At 43.5% G+C, this 26,237-nt stretch overlaps 1 protein-coding gene across 1 annotated transcript; it reads left to right on the top strand.

The window, feature by feature from the left end:
* The first annotated feature begins 2,482 nt into the window (after positions 1-2,482).
* On the top strand, positions 2,483-24,869 carry CDK2AP1 (cyclin dependent kinase 2 associated protein 1). The gene is made up of 4 exons (XM_024196108.2): positions 2,483-2,699; positions 20,079-20,185; positions 21,390-21,516; positions 24,165-24,869. Exons 1-4 carry the CDS (start codon positions 2,492-2,494, stop codon positions 24,230-24,232), a joined length of 510 nt encoding a protein of 169 aa, XP_024051876.2. The 5' UTR covers positions 2,483-2,491; the 3' UTR covers positions 24,233-24,869.
* Positions 24,870-26,237: the final 1,368 nt, after the last annotated feature.

Here is a 26,237-nt window from a genome sequence, read left to right as displayed (position 1 = left end):
GATCCTCACCTGAAGGCAGTATCTCGGAGGGAATTCGTCTCTGACATCCTTGCTAAAATTGCCAACAAGGTAGATAGCTGGGATGGGGTTTTCTTTGCTGCAGCCACAAATGATTGAATTGAGACCACTAATTTTACATGGACCACAGACCATTAGACAGATGGAAACAACTTTTGGTCACTTTGTACCCAAGCCAACTTCACTGGGGGCTGCCCAGAGTGAAAAGTCAGAACAAAAGATAGCCAGTCAAGCCAAGTAAAGCTGACATGTATTGCAGGTCCCAAAACGTAAGGGTCTGATTTTCTGTGGTCTTGCACCTTGTGTTGTCATTTACAGATCCGAGAGAGTTGAGGAGTGGATGTAAAATCCTATTGTTCTGACAGGGTATCAATAGACACCCACTTTGCACAGGTTTCAGTGATGGAGAATCCGGCCCTACATTCTTGACAGCTTCCTATCAGTGGAGAAAGAAAAAAAGGGATTGCTCAAAAAAGTAGAAGGGTCCCTCTGCATCTTGTACTATTGTATTCTAAAGAGAGATGTTTTTATAGGGTCTTTGCTATTTTAAAGAAATTTCTTATAGGAGCATTGTATATTTTTAAGCTACCAGTGTGAGAACTAGGTAAACCACCCAGACTCCAATTCTCCAAGCCCTGCACCACATGCAATTGTTTACACTAATGCAGAGTGGCTGTAGAATACTACTAACTGGGAAAGGTACCATTCTACACCTACTTCATAGACGTGTAAATAACTGCAGAAGGGTCAGGGCAAGGGAGAATCAGGCCCACAAACAGCTAGGCCACGAATTGTGTGTTCTGTAAAGTTTTACAAGCATTCGAGGGATCAGTGTAAACACAATTCTTTCCAAATCCTGCAGCAAAGTTTCAGGGACAGTCAGGCATCAATTTGCAAAGTGATGAATGAGGGGGTTTAGCTGTGTGACTCCTGTTGACTTTGATGAGAATTGCGCAGCCAAGCTTTATGCACCACTTTGAAAATATGGGGTAAAAAGCATGTAATTCTATGCCTGAGGTTTTCAGGCCCTGTGCTAATGGAGTACAGCACACATCAGTTGTTTAAGCAATAGTCCGCACCACTCTGGGCTCCACTGCCATAACTTGAGATGCATTTGGAGTTGAAAGTGAAACTTCAGAACATCCAGATAATTTGTTTAACAGTAGATCAGGCATCAGCAATGGTTATTCCTATTGGACAGTGCTCTTATGTAGTGTTTAGTGGGTAGAACGGGGAGTGGAGCTCAGAGACTTGAGTTGTAGTGCCTGTTGTGTGACCTTACACAACTTGTTTAACCTCTGTGACTCAGTTTCTCCACCTATAAAATGGAGATCATACCTACCTTCCTTTGTAAAGCACTAATGAACTGAAAGATGATATAGGCCCAATTCTGTACCATATAAGTCAATGGGAAGATTCCATTCAAAAGGAACAGGATTGGGCCCCATCTGGTTGTAAAATATTAGTAGAAATTATAACAGTGTTACAGCCTTCTCAGAGTGACAATCTTACAATGGAAATGCCATGTCATGTGAAATTTCCAGCATGGTGCTTAATTCCAGTTGCAGAACCCACTAGAAAGGGCAGTTGGCCAGATTCTGATCAATTACACTCATGTAAATCTGGAATAACTTTAACTGAATATGCCACAGGTTTACCGTGCATTAATTTGAGGATAACTCCGTTGCAATTAAATTGATCCATTGTCTGAATGAGTTTTGCCGTCACAGATTGATGTTTCTAAGACTTTTTTTTTTAATTTATTTTTAAAATTTAGCCTTCTTCTGAATCTGAGTGGACATTTATTTTTTATTACCATCTCTTTGCAAACAGAAAACCAGTTAATTATTATCTAGTTTTATTTTGATTAAAACTCTCAGTTGCTGCAGTCTATATTAACCTTCAACCTCTGATCAGACCGAATTGATGGTCTGACAGAAAATGTATTTAGTATATAAAATCATTGAAAGGAACACCTCCTTCACTTTATTAGGAGAATTTGCATAGAAAATTGAAAAAAAAAAAAAGGTTTTATAACTTATTAGCAGATATTGCCCACCACTCAAATGAACTAGAAAAATTATCATATTAAATTTAAAAAAATACAGATGATTGTCTAGTCTCCCATAAAAACCATCCCCGCCACCCTAAAACAAATCCAACTCTTTTTATCCTTTTAAGAATGCCCATTCAACATTTCCTGACACGCCCAGCTCCCCCCTTTTAACAAGTTACAGGACCAGATTTCAACCCAAAAGTTCTGCCCAAAGTTTCTGAAGTTAATTTGAAAACCAATGTTATTAAAAAAAAAAAAAAAAAGAACTCTATGGTTTGCTCTTTAAAAATAAAAATGACCCCCCCAGTAAATAAAAATCTACAGTGCTGTGGGTGAGGAGGACTGTGGCTGCGAGAGCCGTGTGAATTCCTTTTCTCCTCTAAAGTTTTTGGATTCATGGCTCCTAATGATGTATGGATGATATATTGCATTGTGGGTGTCAATATAAGTGACGGCCATATTTGCCGGTGCAGCTACCGCTGTAAACAACCCAAAGTGTCTGGGAGACACAGAGACGCTCCGCTGAATGTCAGGACATTTTTATTTCTTGCCTTTGCCATGTCTCTAGGAATGTCTTACAAGCCCAACTTGAACGCCCACCTCCCCGGGACTTCCATCAGCCAGGGTAAGTCTCCGATGGCAACTGGAGGGCAAGTTTTCCAGCCCTTTGCGGGGGCACCAGCAGAGCGCCGCGGTGCAGCGTGAATACCTGGGGGAAGCCCCAGACTGTAGTTTTTGTCCAGTTCTAGACGTAGGGTCAGATCCTCGGAGCTGATTCATATCCGCCATTATTACTAATCACCCACAGCGCTGCGCTTCCCAAGGCGCAAACTTCGGCTCCCCCGCCCCGGCCCCCGCGGCGCCCCGGGGCGCTGCGCCCCGCCTGGCGCCCAGGTGCCGGCCGCCTCCGCGCGGCGCCGCGCAGTTGGTGGCTCTTTCGATCCGGCCGTTCGCTTTCCTCCATGATCGCCTCCCCAGGGCTGCTGATTGATCTGGATCAGGAATCTTCTGTTCGCGGCTCAGCCGCGACCGCTGCTGGCAAGACGCTGCAAGTGCCCGGCCGCGCGTGGTGTGTGGCAAGGCAGCCCCGCTCCCTCTGCTCCTCGGGGCCGGGGGGCTGGCGCTCTGGGTCCCCCCTTTCTCCAGGGCTGCGCCCCAGAGAGACTTGGAAACAGCCCCCCCTGGTCTGAAATGGGCCCCCTCTCCATCAGGGTTTGTCCTCAGGGGAGAGTCCCGCCAAGTGCTGGAGATGAGTCTGTGCTGGATAAGTCTTCCCCTGCCAGCATGAGATTCAGTTAGGAGCTTTGGAGAGCTTCATTTTTTGTTAAAGAGAGCCTCCTTTTATTTATTTATGTCTTTATGTATTGATTTATTTTTCTGTCTGTGTTTATTTTTATTCCCCATCTTCCCTCCCGCCCCGGAAAGTGACTCGGGTAGATTGAACTTTTTGATTTTCAAAGGTAACCGTCATTTTTAAAAAAATGTAATTTCTGCGGTGAACTTTGCGGGGGGTGCGCGTGAAAGAGCGTGCGTGTGTCATTCGGAAAATTCGGAACAAAGCAGCCGCAATTCGTTCACTGAGGGATATTTTCAGGAGATCCCATATCTCTGCCCGCCGACGGGTATTAAAACAAAAAAATGGAGAAGTGGTCTTTAACCGTTCTGGTCTTAACAGCTCGGTCACACATATAGTGTCTACAGGTCTGACATCAAAATATCAACAGGAAGAAATGTGACAAAAAAAAAAGAAAGGCAGAGAGAGAAGTTTTGGTGTTTTAGAAGGGAGTAGAAATATAGTACAGTGGTTTTGCAGCACTGTCTGTGATTCTGTTCCTGGGGTATTGATGAGCTAAAGGGATTAATTACATGTACCCCAAAGAAGCTACAATGAGTGGCAATTATAGCAGATCTCATTTTGCTGCAAGGAATTGTCACCAGCTGATAGAGAAGAAAGAAATGAACTATATAGCCTTGATCCTGCAAACACCTACACGTGAGAATAGCTTGAAGCAGGTGAGTAGCTGACTTAAATGGGTACTCAGGTGTGTACAATTAAGCGTGCATGTAAGTATTTGCGGGATCATGGCCTGAGATCAGCGTGCTTCTTAAAAAAATAAGCCAGGAAAAGGCATGTTCCTGACTTCAGATTCTTGTGACATACTAAAGCAGTGTCACCAGAAAGAACCAAGCGATGGAACTGTTCTTTTTTGTCTCCCACTACAGCCAGTGTCTCATTCTCTAAAATACCTCCATAGAGGAGCAGGGACACTGAGCTTTTTGTTTTGATTTTTGGCTTACATCATGGAGCGAGGGGAATACACAAGGCTAACGGCACGTCAGATGAAAAGCAACGGCTAAGACCATGGCAAACATGTTACTGAGGATATTGGTTGAAGTAACTCTGAAAGTTCTTTCTGTGATTTTTGTTGCTGTCATTGTTCGGTCTATATGCTCTCTAATGATCCACGCCATGATTCAAGCTTTACATTTCTTTCATTCAGTTTGTCCTCCTTTTTTAGTGGCTTTTCAGCAGTCCCCTGTGAGGCTTCCGTGATCCCCGAACTTGTGCTTGCTGGGTTCATGTCATCCTGAACACCCACAGACTCTTAGCAATGAAAAATATTTTAATCGGTATCCAAAATGGGCTCTCTCTTTCTTTCGATCTCCTGCCATTATCCCTCATTCACCAGCCCTTCCTCTAGCTAGTGGCAATGCCAGCATGATGGCCTGAGGCCAAGGGAGTTAGACAAAGCAGTCCTTGCAGGGGCACACATTGCATTCACAGTGATGTGACTGCAAATGGCTTCCCTCCTTGCTGGACCCTAATTCCGAGTTTCAGGAGGTTCCTTCTCTATTGTGTTTAAATTAAATGCCACCAGCTCAGCTAGAAGTGGAAATCCTGGCTTTGCTTCCGAACCTGGGGCTAGAGCATCCCTTTTCTTTGAATCCCTGTGGAGGGGCTGAAAGCAGGACATCTGTCCCTTTGGCCTGAAATCAGCCCTGCAGAAGCTGCTCTGCGGGAACCTGGAGTGATTGGGGCTCAGTGTTTTGAGGGGATGTGGCCAGCTTGGGGTATCTATATAATAATGCCGATGCTCTGTGCTGCAGGGTTTTTGGTGCAAGTGGGACTAGAGGGGCTGTGGTGCCATGTTGCCGAAGTCTATGTCTTCACTGCACAGTTAACTTGTGTTATCTATGCTCTGGTTAATTCCTCTCCACTTAGTCTAGCTCGAGTGAGAGTGGCCACTCTACACAATAACACGTGAGCTACCCAGAGTGGTTCTATTAGCAGCTGACGAGTTGTGCTAACCTGAGCTGCAGACTATACTGCCAGGCAGGCCAGCCATCACCAGCTAAAAGGTCCACCACACCACCCTGGGGTTTGTGTGTGTGGATGGGTCTCGAATTAGGGACAATGCTCCGGTTGTAAACCAAGTTACTTGTGCAGTGAAGGCAAGCCCTGAGAGAGAGGAGAATTGCCAAAGGGGCAGGAAAGGCTGCAAAGGGTTAATGGGAGATCTGTGGGGATTCCCTGCAGATCTTGGGATGGCTGTGTAAGGAAAGTCTGTCTACTCCACAGGTGGTTTAAACCCCCTCCCCAGCTATATAATACTGTGGGCACTCCAGGGGCCTGATTCTCCACTGCCTTGCAGCTTTGTCATTTACACTAGTTCAAAGAGAGAGTAAATTGCTTCCAAAGTGGAATTTTACACTGGCTCTGAACTCGCTTTGCCCAGCTGTGAGTGATGACGCAAAGCTCAGGGCAGTGGGGGTTTAGGCCCCATGTGATTAAACTTGCAGTGTTTTTCCAGGTATCTGTAGTCTTCCCATGGGACTTTCCACTCTGGAGCCTGGGCTCTTGTGGTGTAACGTTCAGTGCTGGTCCTGTGTTTCGAAACCAGCCACTCGCAGACATGTTCTTAATCTCAAACACAAAACCTTTCATTTTTTAAGGTCCTCTTTATTTTTATTATCTCACTCACTTTTTTTGTTTTGCTTTGTTTGTTTAAACAGGGTTAGAGCCATTATGGTTGTATTTTGTTTGCGTGCCAACATCTTTAATAATTTCACCTGGAATCTGCACAGCTCTGGGAATGGTATTTGCAAGGTGTATACTGTATCGGTCTTTTTTTTTTTTTTTTTTTTTTTTGACAGCTTAACAAAATGCTAAGATCAGAGTGAAGTTTTAAAACTTCCATGTTTAGAATCAAATTCCAGCAGATTATTATAATATTAAGATAGTAGGCTGCATCCCGGATCCACGTTGTTCAACAGCAACCCTTTAAACAGAAAAATATTGTAACCTAGGACTTCCGTAGTTCTCACTGTGCCTGCAGTGTCACCACTCAAACTTTACAGTGACTGAGATTCTCCGGCTCCAAAATCACAAGTACCTCTCGCCACTTGAGCCAAAAGAGAATCTCCATTACCTGGTATCAGTATAGTAGGGGCACAACACAGCTGAGAGTTCTGATTCCAGCCAGAAGAGGGCAGTAGAACGTATGCACGCTAGCTAGTCTCTTATGTCCAATAATATGTTACATTATTAATATTAAGGATCTGACTCAGCTCCATAAACAAACTGCTTCCTTAACATTCTTTATGTAATTATATTCAACGTGATCCTGTTGTCTGTATTCAGGTTTTATGGAGTGGGGGAGTCTATTGTGCCACTGCAGTGCAGAAAATGAAGTACTCTGTTAAGATACCAGTTTGTGGAAGCTTTTACATACTAAACTATGCTAGACACAAGGAGTAATTTGTGGGCATTATAAGAGCTTTAATATTGGTTTTCCAGATTTACATTATTTAAAAAAAAAAATCTCTTGTCTTGGATTCACTCTTTCAAAGATTCGCAGTGGCATTGTTTTTATGACTGTAATTCAGTTTGCTAAAATGTAATACAGCGCTTGCTCACTATTCACTGGAGGTCCAAGTCATGTTAAAAATAGTCTGAAAAGAACTGAGCTAAACATGCTGAGTAGTTTACTTTTTCCAGATGTAACTCACCTGGTCCTTTATCAAATGAGTACTACCCTCCCCCCTTCCCCCCAAAATAGGAATGGATAATGGCAGGGGGACACTGACAGGTATTTTTCGCTGTTTTGAGCAAAAAAAGGTGTGGAATTTACAAAACCGAATATGAATTATCCTTGTCTATGTATAAAATGTTAAAACTTAAAAGAGGTTCTTTGGCTGTTGCAGAAGAATAACCTGGGATTTTTTGTTTGTTTTTGTTTTTAAGGAAATGGCCTGATTCTCATTTGCCTTCCATTTACACCAAAGCCCCTTTCCAGGCTCTGGCAATGTAAAGGGGATTTAAAGTGGGTGTAAATATAAAGTAAATAAATAGATATAATGCATGTCTCATTTACATTGTGAGAGCACTGTAAAGGGGACTTTGCAAAGGGGATCAGTCCCAATATTTTCTACAGAAATGGCTTTTTTATTGTTTGTTTATTTAAATATTCAGTGGGACTGGAGTGTTTAGGGGAATTCGTAATGGGACACCGAGTGTTTCACTGCTAGGTTGGCAGTGCCTGTCCCGTGCTTTGCCCTGGTACTGCAATAGGATCTGCCTGCATAGACACTGTGGCATCTCAATGATTAAAATAATAGAACCGTCAGACTGGAAGGGACCTTGAACCAATTTCTAGTCCAACTCCCCACACTGAGGCAGGACCAAGTAAACCTAGACCATCCTTGACAGGTGTTTGTCCAACCTGTTCTTAGAAACTTCCAATGATGGGGATTCCACAACCTCCCTTGGAAGCATATTTCAAAGATTAACTACCCTTATAGTTAGAAAGTTTTTCCTAATAACTAACCTAAATTTCCCTTGATGTAGATTAAGCCCATTACTTCTTGTCCTACCTTCAGTGGACATGGAGAACAATAGATCACCATCCTCTTTTTATAATAGCCCTGAACATATTTGAAGACTATTAGCAGGTCCCCTCTCTGTCCTCTTTTCTTAAGACTAACCATGCTTTGCACTTGTCTTCATTAAATTTAATCTTGTTGATTTCAGACCAATTCTCCAGTTTGTCCAGAGGGTTTTGAGTTTTAATCCTCTCTTCCAAAATGCTAGTAAGCCCTCCCAGCCTGAAGTTATCCACACATTTTATAATCATACTCTTCACTTCATTAGCCAAGTCATTAATGAAAATATAGAATAATGCCAGACCCAGAACTGGACCCTACTAGATATGCCCTCCCAGTTTGACAGTGAACCATTGATAACTACTCTCTGAGTATGGTCTATCAATCAGTTTTGCACCCACATTATGGTAATTTTATCGAGACCGCATTTCCCTAGTTTGCTTTTGAGAACATTATGTGGGGCTGTCAAAAGCCTTAGTAAAACCAAGATACATCACATCTACACCTTCCCCCCCATCCACTAAGATAGTAACCCTGTCAAAGAAGGAAATTAGGTTGGTGTGGCATTATTCATTCTTGACAAATCCGTGTTGGCTATTACAAGTTAGGTTGACTGGTCTGTAATTCCCTGGGTTCTCTTGGTTCCCACTTTTTAAAGATAGGTACCATGTTTGCCCTTCTCCACCTGTCCTCCATGAGATTGCAGTGAAATTTTGTATAAACGAAGCCAAGATGTTTTGAGTGCTAAGAATTCATGTTCTTTCCTTCTAAGTTTGAACATTAAAACCATGATTCAGACTGATGTGATTGTAAAATGGCCAGATTCCACACATTGGGCCTGGCATCTGGGGTGAAATCCTGGCCCCATTGATTTCTCTCTTTGTGGGTCGTCACTTGCACCTGTGCCCAGGGGCTATAGAATTCCACCCAATCAAAAAGGCAGCAGTTTGCCCAGAGTACAAGGCAGTGGAGGAATTTACCCAATGAGCTTAATTCTGCTCTCACTTAAACCAGGTTTACATGGCTGTGACACCAATAAGTTCAATAGAATTATTTCCGATTTACATTGGTGGTTTTGAGAGTAGAATCAGGCCTATATGTTCATTACACAATCTTAGTTGGGCAAATGTGTTAAACTCACAATTAATCCACTTGTATTAAAAATGCAACTTCAGATGAACTGGCTTTTTCTTAGGGCTGAGAGTTGTGTGTGGGGTTTTGTTCTTAAGAAAAAGCTTTTATTTTCTGCTCTACTTAGAAATATCAGGTTTTGCCTTGATTGATTGATTGCCAGAGGATTCTATGGATGACTAGAGAAGTGGGGGGATTTGACATCACAAGAAAATGACAGCTTAGCAACTGAGAGAGGAGTAGGTTTTTATTCAGATTGTTTAAGACGTGTTTTTTAACACCCATTTTTGCTCAAATGCTTGACAAACACTTGGGATAAAAGCACTCTGTGAAAAATTCAGACCTCCTGCAGAGGCACTGTGGGATAATTGCATGGATTTTCTCCAGCAAGCACCAAAATGTTCACAGATGCCCTGGCTGGGGTGATTTAGTTGGGAATTGGTCCTGCTTTGAGCAGGGGGTTGGACTAGATGACCTCCTGAGGTCCCTTCCAACCCTGATATTCTATATTCTATGAAATAGTTAAAATAATAAAATCAACCCCTTAACTAAATAGTTATACTTGTAGGACCCCTACTGTGGACACAATTATACTGGAATAAGTGTTCCTTATATGTGTATAGTTTTTCCCCCTTCCCATACAGGAATAACTACACTGCTATAAGGGTATGTCTACGCTACGTGATTAATCCGAATTTACAGAATTCGAATTTTGGAAACAGATTGTATAAAGTCGAATGTATGCGGCCACACTAAGCACATTAATTCGGCGGTGTGAGTCCATGTACCGGGGCTAGCGTCGATTTCCGGAGCGTTGCACTGTGGGTAGTTATCCCATAGCTATCCCATAGTGCCCGCAATGTCCCCCCCCCATTGGAATTCTGGGTAGAGATCCCAGTGCCTGATGGGGCAAAAAACATTGTCGCAGGTGGTTCTGGGTACATCCTCCCCCCTCCCTCCATGAAAGCAATGGCAGACAACGTTTCGCGCCTTTTTTCCTGGGTGAACACTGCAGACTCCATACCACGGCAAGCATGGAGCCCGCTCAGCTCAAGACAGCAGTCATGAACATTGTAAACACCTCACGCATTCTCGTGCAGTTTATGCTGAACCAGGACCAGAAAAACGAGGCGAGGAGGAGGCGGTGATGGCGGCAGTGCAGCGACAAGAGTGATGAGGACATGGACATGGACACAGAATTCTCTCAAACCGCGGGCCCCGGTGCTTTGGAGATCATGTTGTTAATGGGGCAGGTTCTATCCATGGAACGCCGATTCAGGGCAAGGGAAACAAGCACAGACTGGTGGGATCGCATAGTGTTGCAGGTGTGGGACGATTTCCAGTGGCTGCGAAACTTTCGCATGCGTAAGGGCACTTTCATGGAACTTTGTGACTTGCTGTCCCCTGCCCTGAAGCGCCAGAATACCAAGATGAGAGCAGCCCTCACACTTGAGAAGCGAGTGGCGATAGCCCTGTGGAAGCTTGCAACGCCAGACAGCTACCGGTCAGTCGGGAATCAATTTGGAGTGGGCAAATCTACTGTGGGGGCTGCTATGATGCAAGTAGCAAAAGCAATCACTGAGGTGCTGCTACGAAAGGTAGTGACTCTGGGAAATGTGCAGGTCATAGTGGATGGCTTTGCTGCAATGGGATTCCCTAACTGTGGTGGGGCGATAGATGGAACCCATATCCCTATCTTGGCACCGGAGCACCAGGGTACCCAGTACATAAACCGCAAGGGGTACTTTTCAATGGTGCTGCAAGCACTGGTGGATCACAAGGGATGTTTCACCAACATCAACGTGGGTTGGCCGGGAAGGGTTCATGATGCTCACGTCTTCAGGAACACTACTCTGTTTAAACGGCTGCAGCAAGGGACTTACTTCCCGGACCAGAAAATAACCGTTGGGGATGTTGAAATGCCAATAGTTATCCTTGGGGACCCAGCCTACCCCTTAATGCCATGGCTCATGAAGCCATAAACAGGCAGCCTGGACAGGAGTCAGGAGCTGTTCAACTACAGGCTGAGCAAGTGCAGAATGGTGGTAGAATGTGCATTTGGACGTTTAAAAGGTTGCTGGCGATCGTTACTGACTCAGTCAGACCTCAGCCAAACCAATATCCATTGTTATTGCTGCTTGCTGTGTGCTCCACAATCTCTGTGAAAGTAAGGGGGAAACCTTTATGGCGGGGTGGGATGCTGAGGCAAATCGCCTGGCTGCTGATTATGCGCAGCCAGACACCAGGGCAATTAGAAGAGCACACCAGGAAGTGCTGCGCATCAGAGGAGCTTTGAAAACCAGTTTCATGACTGGCCAGGCTACAGTGTGAAATTTCTGTTTGTTTCTCCTTGATGAAAACCCGCCCCCTTTATTGACTCATTCTCTGTAAGGAACCCACCCTCCCCCTTCGATCACAGGTTGCTTTCAAAGGAAATAAAGTCACTATCGTTTAAAAATCATGTATTCTTTATTAATTGATTATAAAAAGAGGGAGAGAACTGTGAAGGTAGCCTTGGTGGGGTTTGGGAGGAGGATTGGAGGGAAGGAAAAGGCCACTAAAAAAAGGTTAAAATAATGACAGCCCTTTGCTTGGGCTATCCACTGGAGTGGAATGGGAGGGTGCACGGAGCCTCCCCCCCCCCGTGTTCTTACACGTCTGGGTGAGGAGGCTATGGAACAAGGTGAGGGGGGAGGGTGGTTATACAGGGGCTGCAGCGGCAGTCTGTGATCCCGCTGCCATTCCTCAAGCTCCACCAGACGCCGGAGCATGTCTGTTTGCTCACGCAGCAGACCCGGCGTTGCATCCTGCCTTCTCTGATCTTCCTGCCGCCACCTCTCATCTCGAGCATCTCTCCTCTCCTCACGTTGGTCCCTCCTGTCCTCACGTTCACTGGCATCTTTCCTATACTTCGAAACCGTGTCTTTCCACTCATTCAGATGAGCTCTTTCGCTGCGGGTGGATTCCATGATTTCCGCGAACATCTTGTCTTGCGTCCTCTTTTTCCGACGCCTTATCTGAGATAGCCTTCGGGACGGAGGAGGGAGGCTTGAAAAATTTGCAGCTGCTGGAGGGAGGGAAAAAAGGAGAGAATTTTTTAAAAAGATACATTTTACAGAACAATGCTTATACTCTTTCATGGTGTACAACACTATTCACATTACATAGCACATGTGATTTCTGTGCAAGGTTGCATTTTGCCTCTTAATATTGAGTGCCTGTGGCTTTGCTGCTAGAGATCACAGACGCAGGTCCGGGCAACAGAATTCGGCTTGCATGCGGTCATGGTAAGCCATTGTCTTTCGGCTTCTGCGCCCTCCTTTCCCACATACCAAGCAAAGCCCGTTGAGTGCTGCGATTTTCCTGTTAACCTTCAGCAGCAGAAAACAAACTAACTCCCCCCCATCCAATTCTCTGGATGATCGCTTTATCCCTCCCCCCACTGCGTGGCTGGTATCAGGGAAGATCCCTGTAGGAACCAAACTAACACCCCCCACCCCGCCATGAGTTCTCTGGGATGATCGCTTTACCCCTCCCCCCACCGCATGGCTGGTATCAGGGAAGATCCCTGCTAGCCAAATGCGAAAAGCTCAGGGCCAATTCCCCCCACCCCCACCCCCCTGCGCTTGGCTAACTGCAGGGAAGGATTTCTTTTCAGCCACAGGCAAACAGCCCAGTAGGAACGGCCACCTCTGTCCCCTTAATTAAATTCCCGTATTTCAACCAGGTTACCATGAGCGATATCACTCTCCTGAGGATTACACAGCGAGATAAAGAATGGATGTTGCTTGAATGCCAGCAAACACCGGGACCATACGCTGCCAGGCTTTGTCATGCAATGATACCAGATTACTTGCTGCAAGCATGGCGTGGTCAAGTGTCCTACCATGGAGGATGGAATAAGGCTGCACTGCCCAGAAACCTTGTGGAAAGGCTTTTGGAGTACCTCCAGGAGAGCTTCATGAAGATGTCCCTGGAGGATTTCCGCTCCATCCCCAGACACGTTAACAGACTTTTCCAGTAGCTGTACTGGCCGCGAATGCATCCCAAGTCCTCAGGGCAAAGTAATCATTAAAAAATGCTTGCTTTTAAAACAAGTTTTATATTTTAAAAGGTAAACTCACCTGAGGTCCCTTCCATGGGGTCATGGTCTTGGATACTGGCTTGGGAGGGTACTTCAGTCAGGCTGAGAAAAAGATCCTGGCTGTTGGGGAGAACGGAGTGCTGTGTGCTCTCCACAAGCTCGTCCTCGTCCTCCTCCTCCTCCTCTTCCTCTTCCCCGTCCGCAGAATCCTCAGGTGTGGCTGATGAGATTACCCCCGCCACGGAATCCACGGTCAGAGGTGGGGTAGTGGTGGCGGCCCCCCCTAGAATTGCATGCAGCTCGGCGTAGAAGCGGCATGTCCGCGGCTCTGACCCGGAGTGACCGTTTGCCTCCTTTGTTTTTTGATAGGCTTGTCTGAGCTCCTTGACTTTCACGCGACACTGATCTGAGTCCCTATTGTGGCCTCTCTCCATCATGCCCTTGGAGATTTTTTCAAAAGTTTTGGCATTTCATCTTTTCGAACGAAGTTCTGCTAGCACCGAATCCTCTCCCCATATAGCGATCAGATCCAGTACCTCCCGTACGGTCCATGCTGGTGCTCTTTTTCGATTATCGGCCTGCATGGTTACCTGTGCTTATGAGCTCTCTATGGTCACCTGTGCTCTCCTGTGCTGGGCAAACAGGAAATAAAATTCAAATGTTCGCGGGGCTTTTCCTGTCTACCTGGCCAGTGCATCCGAGTTCAGATTGCTGTCCAGAGCGGTCACAATGGTGCACTGTGGGATAGCTCCCGGAGGTCAATACCATCGAATTGCGGCCACACTAACCCTAATTCGAAATGGCAATATCGATTTCGGCGCTACTCCGCTCGTCGGGGAGGAGTACAGAAATCGATTTTAAGAGCCCTTTATTTTGAAAGAAATGGCTTCGTTGTGTGGACGGGTGCAGGGTTAATTCGATTTAACGCTGCTAAATTCGAATTAAACTCATAGTGTAGACCAGGCCTAAGCGTCTGTAACTGTATGCAAGTGGAGGTGGGGGTGTTATACCACTTTAACTACTTCTGTGTAATTAAAGCAGTACAACTTTTGAGTGTAGATGAGGCCGCAGTTAAGCAGCACAGTAGGTTTGGATGCGATAAACATGCCACATGGTTGTGTGGTGACAAAAGCTGCCACCATGTATCTGTAACTGTCTGTGGCCTTGGCTACACTGGCGCTGTACAGCGCTGCAACTTGCTGCGCTCAGGGGTGTGAAAACGCACCCCCCCGAGCACAGCGAGTGCAGCGCTATAAAGCGCTGCAAGCTATTCCCCTCGGAGAGGTGGAGTACTTGCAGTGCTGTGAGAGAGCTCTCGCAGCGCTGGCGGCGCGACTACACTCGCGCTTCACAGCGCTGCCGCGGCAGCGCTGTTAATCCCTAAGTGTAGCCAAGACCTGTGTGTGTTGTAAGCAGATCAGATGAGAGTGCCTTGACCTGGCTACAGAAACACAGTTTACCTTGCAGCATGCAAAGGGTTTTGTGAGCTCTCCAAGCACAACCTGACTTCCCATCCACTTCACTTGCTGGCAACAGCAGTAGATTTAAAAATACAAATTCTCATCAACCATACGAGTGAAACCAGAGAGAATTGGAGGAGCAGCTCTGCAGGAAGGAAGAGGAGTTAAAGGCAGGGCAGCTGGGTGGGAGGCAGATAGTGCTCCATTCAGCTCCTACTGCAGTCAGTGGAAAGGTTCCTGTTACCTTCAGTGGGAGCTGGGTTGGGCATATAGGGCCTGATTCCAGGCCCGTTGAAGTTTATGGGACCTTTCCATTTACTTGAATTTCACTGGGTGTTGAATCAGGTTGAGAGAGAGCAGCGGGAGGTAAGTTGGGGGGCTGGAAGGGGGAGGATTGGGAGTAAATGTGAGAAGTCATTCCAAGAGTGCAGCTGAATCTTGAGAGGAGGGGATGTCTGAGTCTGAGGAGTGCAACTAGCATCTGCCATTCCTCCAGAGGCTCAGGTGACAGCCGTACTCCAGCATTAGTCTCTCTTGTCTGTTTGCGGTATTGCTAACTGCCAGCATTCAAAAGTAATGAGTCAGGCCCCAAAATCATGAGATTGTCCCTTAAAATCATGAGATTTAGAAAAAATACATTTGGGGTTCTTGTTTGACATGTGGTTTCTGAACCTTCAGGGGCACTCGGGTCACATTTTCAAGCTTTTTTCCTGCAGTCAAGAGAAACTGAAACTTAAAAACTTCTCTTTTTGAACTTCTCTAAAAATTGCTAAAAATTTCTCTTTTTAAAAACGATGCAAGCTGAGATTCTCACATGATCACTTTCCTCCAGCACCCGGAGCATTAAGAAGAACATCAAATAGTGCAAGGCTCGTGATAAATCCGTGAGCGTTGTTGGCAGTGTTTACGTCTAAAGCTAGATACATCAGCATGCCTATCATCTTGTCACCCACGCCTCCTTTATCAATATCAGCATGGATTGACTACCAGCCTAGGGTTAGGCGACATGTGTATCCCAAAATTGCCGCCATCAGACCTTACACCCTTCGATGAAGGTCAGCAGCCTTGACCTCAGTTGGATCAACCAGGAGAGTGAATTTGAGTTGTCCCTGCCCCTGCTACTCTCCCCTCCACCTCCACGTGTATAGTGAGAACATACTGCTCCAGGTCCCAGATGTTCAGGTCTAGAGTCTGACTCCGGCTTGCCTCATCCCTGGTGCTGGCAGAGGGAGAAAGCTGCTCGGGTAGCCTGGACAGAAGCCATATAGCGCTCTGCAGATCTCATCGGCACTTGGGATCAGTCCAGGGCTGATGCCAGAGAAAGACGACATCCAAGCGCCATGCTGGATCTTTTACCCTCTTCTAGGCAGTACAGTCATTTTGACCTCTTGACGTGGTCTCCTATGACTTAGGATGCCATTTGAGGCTCGCTGGCCTGGTTTTGCTGCTCATTATAATGACAGGGGCCAGCAAATATAATTTTAAATCTATTAAATGCTTTGATACACACATGTATTTTGGATTAACTAAGTAAAAACATCTAAGACCCAGGGCCCTTCCAGGGGACTAATGGGAGAGTTGAGAGGCTGAGAAAAGGCCAAGGTCCATTACCCCCCACCAGACATTAATTGTCAGGAAATACCCTGCACTCAAGCTCGTTATCAGGATCACAACCGCATTTTAAAGAAATACAAAAATTTGATTTTCTTTTTATTGTGCCGAGTCCCACACACTCCCCCACTCCCTCTGGGAATGACTGACAGGTTTCTGACATGGGCGCTTGCAGTGCATGAAGAACTGGTATCACAGCCAAGCTAAATCCCCTTCTTTGTTCTCTGTGCCTGCTGCTACTGATAAAGTGGTTGGCGCATGGCATTATGTCTTATTACATTTTTGATGCAGACTGCAAAGAAACAGGTAAACTCACCATGGTTACCGCTACTTGTCATTCGGCAGGACATTCTTTGCTCTGTAATGGCCTCTAGTGTCTGCATCACAGCTTTGCATATGCTGTGGGTAAAGTAGACAATACAGTGTCCCTGGCTTCTCCAGTGCCAAAATTCCATTGATCTGATTATTAATAAGAAGTGATGCCCTTGGAGTCACAAAATCCCAGTGCCAATCCTTTCCCCATTGCTCTCTCACAGGATCAGGCTTTTAGTACATTCTCCTTAGGGGTTGTACACTTTTCCCTTTAATGCTAATTCAGCCACTGTCAGAATCTGCAGCTACTCTATACTGCAATGCCATATTGTTGTCAGCGTCCAGATCTGTGAAACTTTCTCGTGCAACACCTTGCTGTGGTGTCACTGCTTTGTCTCCATGCATCAGGCACCTGATGGTTTTTGTTCTTATCTGTACGCTCCTTATGTTGTAATCTTGACTTCTATCCAGACTGGGAATGTGACATAGTTCAAATTAACATGGTCTAAGCAGGAGATCAATGAAATGTCTGTTCTGTATTGTTGTTAAAAGAAGCCAGCTGAAACAAATAATTTTAGTTGTTTTCTACTTTTTTTTTTTTTTTTTACTACTTCATAACCAATAGGAAAGATGTGGTGGCTAGTTGCTAGGACAGGTGACTGGGGTCTGGACTCCTGAATGTCTTGTCCTTGTAAAGTGATTCAGGGCTTGACCCTGTAAATGCCTTTCCGCCCAGGTGGTGTACTTATTACTGCAAGCAGTTCCACAGACTTCAGTTAGACTTTTCAGAATCACCTGGTGGCAAGCAGTCACAGGATTGGGCCCATGCTTTGTGAATGTAGGGAAAGACACTTAACCTACCTATGCCCAGTTTTCTTTTCTGTAAAATGGGCATAACCAAACTCCCCTTCCTTACAGCGTGCTGGGCTAATTAATGGTTGTAAAGCATTATGAGACCCTTGGAGGAAAGGTGCTACTACCTGCAAAGTAGCATCATGGATGTCTGTTTGACATCATTATTATAGATTTTTGAAATGTTGGGTAAAATGTGGATATAAAAATATTGCAAGTGTAAGTGTGTCCTGAGACAACAACCCACATTACAGAGTGTAAGAATTGAGAATGTTAAGGTGTACCATCATTAGGAAAAAGGTGTGTTCGTACCTCATGTTAGCAACCCTTTCAAGATAAGGCAGTCTGTAATTTTTCAAACAAATTAGCAAATTGAGCTAAAGGTTAAAGGGGAGATGAGTCTTCAACTCAAGCAGCTGACTCATGAAAAAGCTACAGCCCACCTTGTCTTCACTAGGATTTTATCTTGCATTAGCTAACTCAAGTTAAGAACACCCTTTCCTTTTGTAGTGAAGACCAGGCCATCATGGTTCCCTGTGATTGCTATAGAAGCACAATGATACTTTCAAAATGAGGAAGATTAGACTCATGGTTCCATCATGCACTCAGTAGCACTTCTTATCGTGTGATCTCTGCTTCCTTTGGTGGTGTCCTTGCAAAAATAAGTAAGTCAGGAGTAAAACACTAAACGGAACAAAATGACTCTCCCAACGTCAAATCCTTTTCATTTGTATTTCATTTAAATTCCAAATAGGGCCACGGACATGGGAAGGGGAGTGGGAGAAGCCTTGGAATTTTCAGGGAAGGAGTTTGTAGAGAAGGGAGCTGGTGTGTCTGAGAGGTTGGAGAGAAAGCCTGGACAGAGGGAAGCTACCGTGGGAGCAGGAATGTTTAAAGAGGAGAGAAAGAACAGCTAAACATGACGATATAAATCCCCCTTAGGTCAGATTCTGCAACCCCTACTTGGGCAGAACTCCCAATAAGGTTATGAAAACAAGCAGCAGGATCGGGACCCTTACATGCCTTTTTATTTTTAAAATGGTGCATTTTCCTGAAAAGGATGATAGACGATGACTGAGGAGGCTGTTTCAGTGGGCAGATGAAATGAGATCAATAGGTGCCATTAGCAGACTCACGTGGACAGAGGTTGAGCCCTTAAATCAGCAATGCACAACACTGGATCTGTCTATCGTGTGCGTCTCCTTTAACTGTTGATTGTGGCCCTCGAGGAAAAGGGGGAAGTGATCTGATGTTTCTCCCCCCCACACACATTTTGAATGTTAGAAACTGATTAAGGAATCTGTTCAGATTCTCCTCTACCGGGGCAGATCTTTGACTGATAACACTGGCAAAACCCGTTAAATGAGGTCCTGTAACTCTTGGTTCATTTAAAAAGCCACATTAACTTATGGAATAATAAAGGACACAAAAGGTTTTGGGTTTATTTGGAGGAAGCGTAGGAGGAATGGTCCTGTGCAATATGAGTAACTCACCTTGAACTCCTTCAGGAAAAGGCACTTTCCGAAAGATTGCATCAAGTATAGCAGCTATCTTTTGAGGAACCTACTATTTTAAAAATAATCAAGATGGAACATTAAGTAGATAATTACCTCTGTTACTTTACGATCCATGCATGATTTATTGACCCTAGAAGTAATGTCTGTCAGTATTTACCTAAGGGGACCATAAAGCTTGATAGTGCCAAAAGTAAATATATGTTCATAATAAAAATGTTCTGTCAGTGCAGTTTAACTTCACTCTGAAGTCTGATGATCTCGTGAAATATCAGACTTAGTAACAAAAAAAGTGGTGTTATATTAGTGATCTCTTTCCTTGGTTTATTTGCATAGCCCAATCCTACTGGTTAAAAATGTTTGACATCACACAAGATGAACAATATTCACTGCTGATGTCACATAATGAATAGTTGTTGTGTTGGCTCAAAATAGCTTTTAGGGTGATTTGCATTGCAAATGTGGTGACCGTTTGAGTTGTAAAATTACAGCCATATTTACAGTAAGTTTACAGAACATTTAATTTTATATAGTGTTGAATTTTTAACAGTACAAATGATATAACCAGGCTTGGCAGAACTTAATTTTTACTTTTTCAGTGTTTATTTTTGAGCATTTTTTTCTATTAATGATTTAAATATTCACAGTTGTGCAAACTGATGGGGTGTGGGGTCAGACAGTAGACGCTAAGGTTCCGAAAGTTTAAACTTTATAACTGTTAAAACACAAATTGCCAACATCACATGTCAAAATGTACCAAAATATCCTTAAATCAGACTCTGAAGTTCTCAAGCAGCTTTTTTTCTTACTTTGCCTCTCTGTAAATTGTGATTATCATCAATGGAAGAATTTTTGTCATGGGTTTGTGTGGCTTTGGTGAAATGATCATTTACTGACATTTACCGATTAAAAATCTAATCCTTCCAAGTCTAGATATATCTGTAATGTTATGGCCTGCACTACTTTCACACGTACAGTGTACACTACAGGATGGTTACTTTAACTGTCTGTACTGTTTGCAGCGAACAGTGTGACTCTTGAGTTAGTGATCTGGAAAAAAATGTTGACAGGTTACTGTTTATTTAAAAAAAAACACCTCACTGAATTATGCCCCAGTGATAATAAATCTTGCTTTCCTATTTTTTCTTCCTCAAAAGCTGGAAGTGTTCACTCTCCCTCCACAAGTATGGCAACCTCTGCACAATACAGACAGCTTATAAATGATTATGGACCCCCGTCTCTAGGCTATACACAAGGGATGCAGGTAAAATTCCAATTTTTTAAAATTGTATTGGTGACGAGGTTTGAGCAGTAGTATGAATTGTGGCATGTAGACTGATGTGACCCTCCCTTGCTTTGAAATGAAATATAAATGGCAGACAGATTCATCACGTGCATCGTGGTTTCATATTAGACTAACCGTAGTGCTCACTCGGGGTTATAGAATCATATGTAAGTCTGAAAGGGACTTCAAGAGGTCGTCTAATCCATCCTCCCATGCTGAGGCAGGGTATTTAATAACTAACCATGAGTCCCTGCCCTTCTGACCACTGGTGAACCGTGATGTGAGTTGTGTTTGAAGACAAAGGCATAGGTATAAAATGATCAAAGATTATAATTTGATGGTAAAGGCTGCACCAAACAGGACTCTATTAGTATGACTTTTAAAATACAAAATAATATTTAATAGTAAATATATCTTTAACTGTAAATTAAGATTTACCCCAGCAAAACAATGTTATAAAATGCATGATCCAAACCTTCCTGTTGGCTGACTAGACAAGAATCTAACTGGTCAATTTTTGTGGAGTGGCTTCTACCATTTAACAGGGAGGAGGCGGCCTTTTCTGGGCGTATGGACAGCTTTCTTGTATCTCTCTCTCACTGACTCCCCACCTATTTTTAACATACTTGAAAACTAACCATGAGTCCCTGCCCTTCTGACCACGTAAAATTAGAATATAATATATGGAGATATACCTATTTCATAGAGCTGGAAGGGACCCTGAAAGGTCATTGAGTCCAGCCCCCTGCCTTCACTAGCAGGACCAAGTACTGATTTTGCCCCTTTAAGGATTGAACTCACAACCCTGGGTTTAGCAGGCCAATGCTCAAACCACTGAGCTATCCCTCCCCCCAATGAATGGAGGGGAGAGAGAGGGATGAACTTGTGCGTTGTGCTAGTTAATGATTTGCAATACTGTTCTGATGAAATGTTAAAAGGTCCCAGCCCTGCAGTCAGATCTGCCCTGATAGATCCTTGCAACTGCATGGTGCCTCCTCGTATGTGATTGCAGGAGCAGGGGCTAATGCAGCATTGTGTTTAAAATCCTGTAAAACTATGAACTTGATGCATTTAGTGCAAGTGACCATGATCAAATGGGGCACATTATGAAACAGATTTGTATGATTGTTTTAATCCGCTATTTTTTGCCATGTATAATTGATTAATTTCTTTCAAACTGTAGGGTACCAGCAGCAGTCAAGTACCACAAAGCAAATATGCAGAACTTCTAGCTATCATAGAAGAATTAGGAAAAGAAATTAGACCTACATATGCTGGAAGTAAAAGTGCCATGGAGAGGCTAAAACGAGGTAATTGTTTTTATAGAATAGACAATTTTTTTGTTCCAATATTTACAAACCATTTCCCCACATCCCTTACTTCAGAGATGGGGGAACTCTTACAGCTGGCTTGACTTAGTGTGTTTAGCTATGAGTTGCTTGTTTAACATAGCTTAGCAATCGCCCATGCACTTCCTACGTGACAAACCAATGACTGAATGTATTTCATGTGCACAGAGGGGCGTAACTTGCACCTTCTTCCAGCCCCCTCACTGTGTACATATCAATGTAGGCTCCCAAAAGACTTACTTAGAATCCCCTAAACTAGACTCCAAACCATGTACCAAAGTGTCACTTATACATCACTTTTCCAGCCGGCCCTCAAACTTTGCTTGAAGAGATTCTACGCTGTGGTAACTTGCATATTGAGGGGCCAGTAGAGAGGCATGTGGGGGGGGGGAAACAAATGGGAGGCTAACATTGAACTATCCAGCATCTTCCTCTATCACATGTATCACTCCTCCTGGCTCCTCTGTTTGTAAATTCCACCTGTTTAGACATCAATAAGCAGATGTAAGTAGATCTAAGGGAGCCTGAGGCTACTAGAGTCTAAGGGCCTAGTTCATCTGTGGTCCACAGTTCCTTTTGGCCAACAAAAGAGGATGGTAAGTATCCTTTCCTCTTGGTTGGGGAAATCACTGCATGCCCTACAGCTGGTGTAGCCAGCTCCACACCATCCCGTGCAGGAGGCATGTCAATGACATTCCTGAAGTGCTGCTGGAGTGACCCATAAGGGCCATGGGCAGTTGGGTGCAAGGGAGTTCCCCAAGCTGCTCTATCCTGTGCCAGAGGCTAAAATGGTCGCTGATTAGCCCAGCAGCTGGGTGGTGCAAAGGTGGCATTAAGCCAGCTGTTCTTAAGGCCCAACTATTAAGGGGAGAGTAATATTTCTGCCACCATGTGCAATAAAACAAATAGTAGCTGTTCTTGGAAGGGATGTGATAAAGTCTGCTGATAAGAGTGGTAAAGTGGAATCTGGGCTGACTAAAATCAATGTTGCAGGAGTCTCTTTATTGCACTGGCTGAGTCAGTGTCAAAATAGATCAAGAGTGGCAATAGGCTAATGAGAAGGACGTAGCAGAGACCTGGACAAGTTCAGACTGTCAGCATGAACAATTGCTTGCTGAACAGTTGCTAGATTAAAGTTGTGCTTTCCTACATTACAGTGAGTATGTATTTATATAGGCATCATGGATAGCAGCCAATTTTTCTGACATCTTCTGACTCAAAAACTTGCCCACTCAATAGCGGAGGAGGTTCCTAGGAGGAGGAATTAAGTGTGTGTGGGGGGAGCATACAGTAGTATGATGGGACAGGTCTGGGGGAATCTTGCAGGTGTCCCACATGGGAGCGGGAAGGTATCTGCTATATGGAGCATTCCTCCTGCAGGAGATTTCTGTTTTGTGCTCCACCAGCTTAAAAGCCACACAAGCTATCAAGCTTTGAAATCAATTAACTGTCTCAGTTTTATACCTAATTCAGGGTAGCTCTGCTGCATAAACTGGGCACCTTGCCACATAAAGTCTAATGTGCTGCTTTGAGTCCATATCTGTGCATACTACAGGTACAGGCACCAATTTCCTAGTGTGCATATATATATTTAACCCTTTGAAAATCCTTGTATCCCTAAATTTTCTAGTGTAACTATTTAATGAGCAATTATTTCTTTGGGTGCAATCACTGGCTGTTGCTCTGTGACCTTGACGCTTCCGGGCTGGCAGTTCTGCAGAGGCAACGTACTTTGAGTTTGAGGCTAAGCATCTCCTGCTGCTCAACAGCAGCTCCTCCACCCAGTTAAGGAGCAGTAGTGGTGAGCTCTGAGCAGAAACCAAACTATTCTCTCTTGGTGCCAGAGTGTAGCCTGTCTGCACTGGGCAAGTCATGCCAAAATCTCCCTTGGACCAAACACAAGCTCAGACTCCACTGCTGTGAACTTTGGTAGCACTAGTCTAGATCTGCCACTAGTGTTTTAAGAACCAAGGCTGGGACTTAAGCTGCTTTTGAAAATTCTAGTTCATGTCAACTAGACCTGAGCAAGGTTAGACAACATGGTGCTTAAAATGATGGCCTATCTACGCTAGCACTCTGTGTTGTTAACACTGGCGGAGCTTAGACTTTGACTTTCAAGGTGACAGTTATGGCTCTGAGTTGAGAGACACCCTCTCGAAGAGAAAGTTACTCAATGGACAGATCAGGCTTTTTGATTAGGTTATTTTTAGCAGATTTTCAAATTACAATTATGCAAGATTTTTTTTTTTAAATTAAGATTTGCACTTTAAAATAGGCCTGAGCTGCAAAGTTTAGATCCATCGCTGAATGTGGAACCTAAGTTCACGGGTGCCTGGATTCAGGGTTTTGGTCAGGACAGATTTTTAACTGAAGTTTAACAGAATGGTCCCTTCTGGCATTGATCTGCGAAAAGATGCCAGTTAGGAGAACCAAACTCACTTGCTTTAACTGCAGTTGGGACGCTGGGGGATGCTGCTGCTGCCGCCTTAGTTATGGTACATTGCAGCACCCTTGCAAGCTATTTTAGGACAGAAACATTAAACCACTTTTTTGAATTTCAACTGTCACCTAATCTGATGCTTTCAAAAAAATCTACCGTTCTTTTGCAGGCATCATTCATGCTAGAGGATTAGTTCGGGAATGCTTGGCTGAGACTGAACGGAATGCAAGATCCTAGCCTACTAATTAAGTTACAAGACTTTCCATCTCTTTATGAAGAAAAATGTAATACTTATTCCTTTTGAAACATGCAGATGAATCTTTTTATTTTGAATGTTTTACCCTTTTTTTGCCCTTATGAAAATGTACAGTTAAGAATGAGAAGATTTTTCAATTTACTGAGGGTTTGCATTTTTTTTAGAAGTTAAACGCCCCAAATTCTTTCTAAAAGACTAAAACTGCATGCAGAGGAATGCTTTCTCTCCCACAGACTATACTTAAGTTCCTTTCTTATCCAGCCACAGTCTCATTCTTTTTATTTCTTTGACTATATTCACTTAACCCCACATGGTCAATCTTTCAACCTTTGACATAAGCTCTAAGGATTTTTTTTTTTTTTTAAATAACTGCACTGGTAGCATGTTTTACCTAGTAGTCGGCTATACTCACAGTTTGCCATACAGCATAGACCCTGCTTAGAAATAACCCTTTTTTTGCATAAGCATTTGCATGATTGTTAGTGCTTTGGAGTCCATTTAAAGTGCATGAGTTATAAATACAGAAGATAGAGCAACCTAACAAACAATAACAAGGTCCCAGAAAACTAATTTTCACCCTAAGGCTGAAGATTTCAATTGTAAGTTTGCCAAAAAAAACACAAAATTCTGGATAAGTTACTAAAACTGTTATTTGCATCTTTGTATGTATTTATTACTTGATGTAATAAAGCTTATTTTCATTAACAATTTGTATTAAAACTGTATGTACAGTCACTTTAATCAACCTTATGTTAAAAGTGCAAAAGAACTCAGTAGATAGGCCAATGTTTAACCTTCATGCAGGAGCCTCAAGTCCAGGAACAGACTAGGGAACAGTGCTGTAGACTGCTGGAGACGTTCCAGCCACAGCCCTGGCCTGATGCAGTTAATCTCTGCAGGAAGCAGGTAAGGCTGCTTGCCGGCTCCATTACTACTTATAAAAAGCAAAGTGCGGGGTATGTGTAAGAATGAAATATACTGTAAAGTTCTAGGGATGTGATTTGACACCTTGTAAAAACAAACAAACAAAAAAAACCACCACCACCACTCCATTAAGATGGAAGATCACCTCTTTTCCTTGTGATTTTAAATCAACATCTTTAATAAAATGGAGTAGATGCTCCCTGTTCAAATAAATTGGAAGAAATTTAAAAAACAGAATAAAGACCCTTTCTGAGGTGAAACTATTCAAGTGTAATATGATATAGTAAAGACAATGGCATAACACTGGTATTCAGTCGCATCAAAATTCTGCAAGATAAACTAAGTAAAACTGACTACTGAAACTGGACAATGAAACCCAAAGAAAGGGATACTTATCAGTGCAAACTACGGATGTTCGGGGATAATAGTTTTTGAGAAAGGGACACTTTGCATAATGGTTCAGATGAGTGAACTCACCGAAGTTGCTTTCAACCTACAGTATCCTCTACATCTTTGTCTGATTGTCAGTTGAAGAAAGATGTGATGACTAAGATGTAATGTCTAAAAACTAGGGCTGTCAAATGATTTAAAAAAAAAAAAAAAGAGTTTTAATCGCACTGTTAAATAATAGAATATAAATTTAAATTTATTAAATATTTTGGATGTTTTTCTACAATTTCAAATACAGTGATTTCAATTATAACAGACTACAAAGTGTACAGTGTTCACTTTATATTTTTGATTACAAATATTTGCACTGTAAAAACCAAAAAATAGTATTTTCAATTCACCTTCTACAAGTACTGTAATGCAATCTTTGTGAAAGTGCAACTTACAAATGTAGAATTTTTTTTACATGCACTCAAAAACAAAATGTAAAATTTTAGAGCCTTCAAGTCCACTCAGTCCTACTTCTTGTTCAGCCAATTATTACGACAAATGAGTTTGTTTACATTTATGGGAGATAATACTGCCCACTTCTTACTACAGTGTCACCTGAAAGTGAGAACAGGCATTCGCAAGGCACTGTTGTAGCCAGTGTTGCAAGGTATTTACATGCCA

Source organism: Terrapene carolina, unplaced genomic scaffold, assembly GCF_002925995.2.
Source record: "Terrapene carolina triunguis isolate 2854851 unplaced genomic scaffold, T_m_triunguis-2.0 Scaffold234, whole genome shotgun sequence".
Classification (NCBI taxonomy): Eukaryota; Metazoa; Chordata; order Testudines; family Emydidae; genus Terrapene; species Terrapene triunguis.
Note: the sequence above shows the minus strand (reverse complement) of the source record. Positions and strands in the feature narration are given on the sequence as shown.

Coding starts and splice junctions, on each gene's coding strand:
- CDK2AP1 (XM_024196108.2), top strand. CDS start 2,492: ATGATATATTGCATTGTGGGTGTCAATATAAGTGACGGCCATATTTGC. Junction 20,186..21,389: donor GCTATACACAAGGGATGCAG/GTAAAATTCCAA, acceptor TTCAAACTGTAG/GGTACCAGCAGCAGTCAAGT. Junction 21,517..24,164: donor CATGGAGAGGCTAAAACGAG/GTAATTGTTTTT, acceptor GTTCTTTTGCAG/GCATCATTCATGCTAGAGGA.